The 1,226-nt window shown below is 35.1% G+C and overlaps 1 protein-coding gene across 1 annotated transcript in view; it reads right to left on the bottom strand.

Moving 5' to 3' along the window:
* LOC119583783 (ribose-5-phosphate isomerase-like) overlaps positions 1-508 on the bottom strand; it is a 6,721-nt gene extending 6,213 nt beyond the window's left edge. The window contains exon 1 of the mRNA XM_037932470.1: positions 312-508. Within this exon, the coding sequence (XP_037788398.1) occupies positions 312-479 (168 nt within the window). The 5' untranslated portion in view covers positions 480-508. The remainder of the gene's footprint in view (positions 1-311) is intronic.
* Between the last annotated feature and the right edge of the window lie 718 nt (positions 509-1,226).

The following is a 1,226-nucleotide window of genomic DNA, read 5'->3' as shown; positions in this document are numbered from 1 at the left end:
AACAAGCACCTTTCTCATAGAATTTTCCCGGCCTTGAACTACAATATGGTAGTGATGTATTAACTGACATGCTTATTTAACATTCTTTAAAATTCTATTGTAAGTGACTCATGACATTTATTAGAAATCATCACTTCTGTCTTTTTTTTACATTTGTTGTTTGTTTCTGTTTCTTTGTTTCTGTTTCTTTGTTTCTTTTTCTTTCTTTCTTTCTTTCTTTCATTCCTTTCTTTCTTTTTTCTTTCTTTCTTTCTCTCTTTCATGCGAAGATTATGCTCAGTGTACATAAAAACAATCCCTCTTTTCCTCACCTTTATGTGTGTGTCAACGGCCTTAAATGCGGCGGCTTTCTTCGCACTCTCGACGGGATCCATGGCCACGCGGCTGCCGGCTCTCGGGGTTTTTAAATCGCGAAAAATAAGGGAGAAAGTTTGAGAAAATTTTCCCGAGAAGACGCAAGGTTGCCGGAGCAGAACCATGGCGGTGCACCTTTCGAAAGTCTGTTGTTTACCTTTTTATTGTGTGGTTTATTTTCTTTTGTTTGGTCTTTTTGTCTTTTTTTTTTGTATTATGGTGTTTCAGTGAGATGATTTTCAGGTATTGGTGGATTTTTTTTGTTTTTGTTTCTTGATGTTGGTTTGTTAGCGAGAGTATGATTATGATGATGTTTTGAAAGATGAAATACCTGATTTTTATTTAGATATATATTTTTTTTCTTTTATAATAAAGAAGAGATTAATCAACTTATCTTGCCTTAACTATGACACAGAGCAAGGGAGGACCTGGGAGTGATAGAATCTTTTTTTTATCTTTTCTTATCTATGGACAGCGAAATTGAGAACACTCAATGGCGCCAAATTCAAACACATATCGGCCGGCGATGTAAATGGTTTTCGTCAATTATGCAATCGAAAAACTGTCAGTCCGTCAGTCAGTCAGTCATTTCTCCCTTACAGATAATATACATACTTGCATACATGCAAACCTTTATATGCACACAGACCACAATACATGCATACACACATTGACATACAATTTGTGTACAACTTTCACAAAACTTTTACATCTACTTCTTATCTCTGTAGGTCTGTTCTTTTTACTGGAAGTAGGCAACTATTTCTCATACTTTATTATACACAAGGTAATCTTTCAATCGGTCTTTTTTTTCTGGATTTAAACGACACCAAAATACGTTACATGAAAGCCATCACTCTACCAATGATTCT

This window comes from Penaeus monodon, chromosome 17 (genome assembly GCF_015228065.2).
Source record: "Penaeus monodon isolate SGIC_2016 chromosome 17, NSTDA_Pmon_1, whole genome shotgun sequence".
Taxonomy (NCBI): domain Eukaryota; kingdom Metazoa; phylum Arthropoda; class Malacostraca; order Decapoda; family Penaeidae; genus Penaeus; species Penaeus monodon.
The sequence above is the reverse complement of the archived record's forward strand: the minus strand, read 5'-3'. Positions and strand labels throughout refer to the sequence as shown.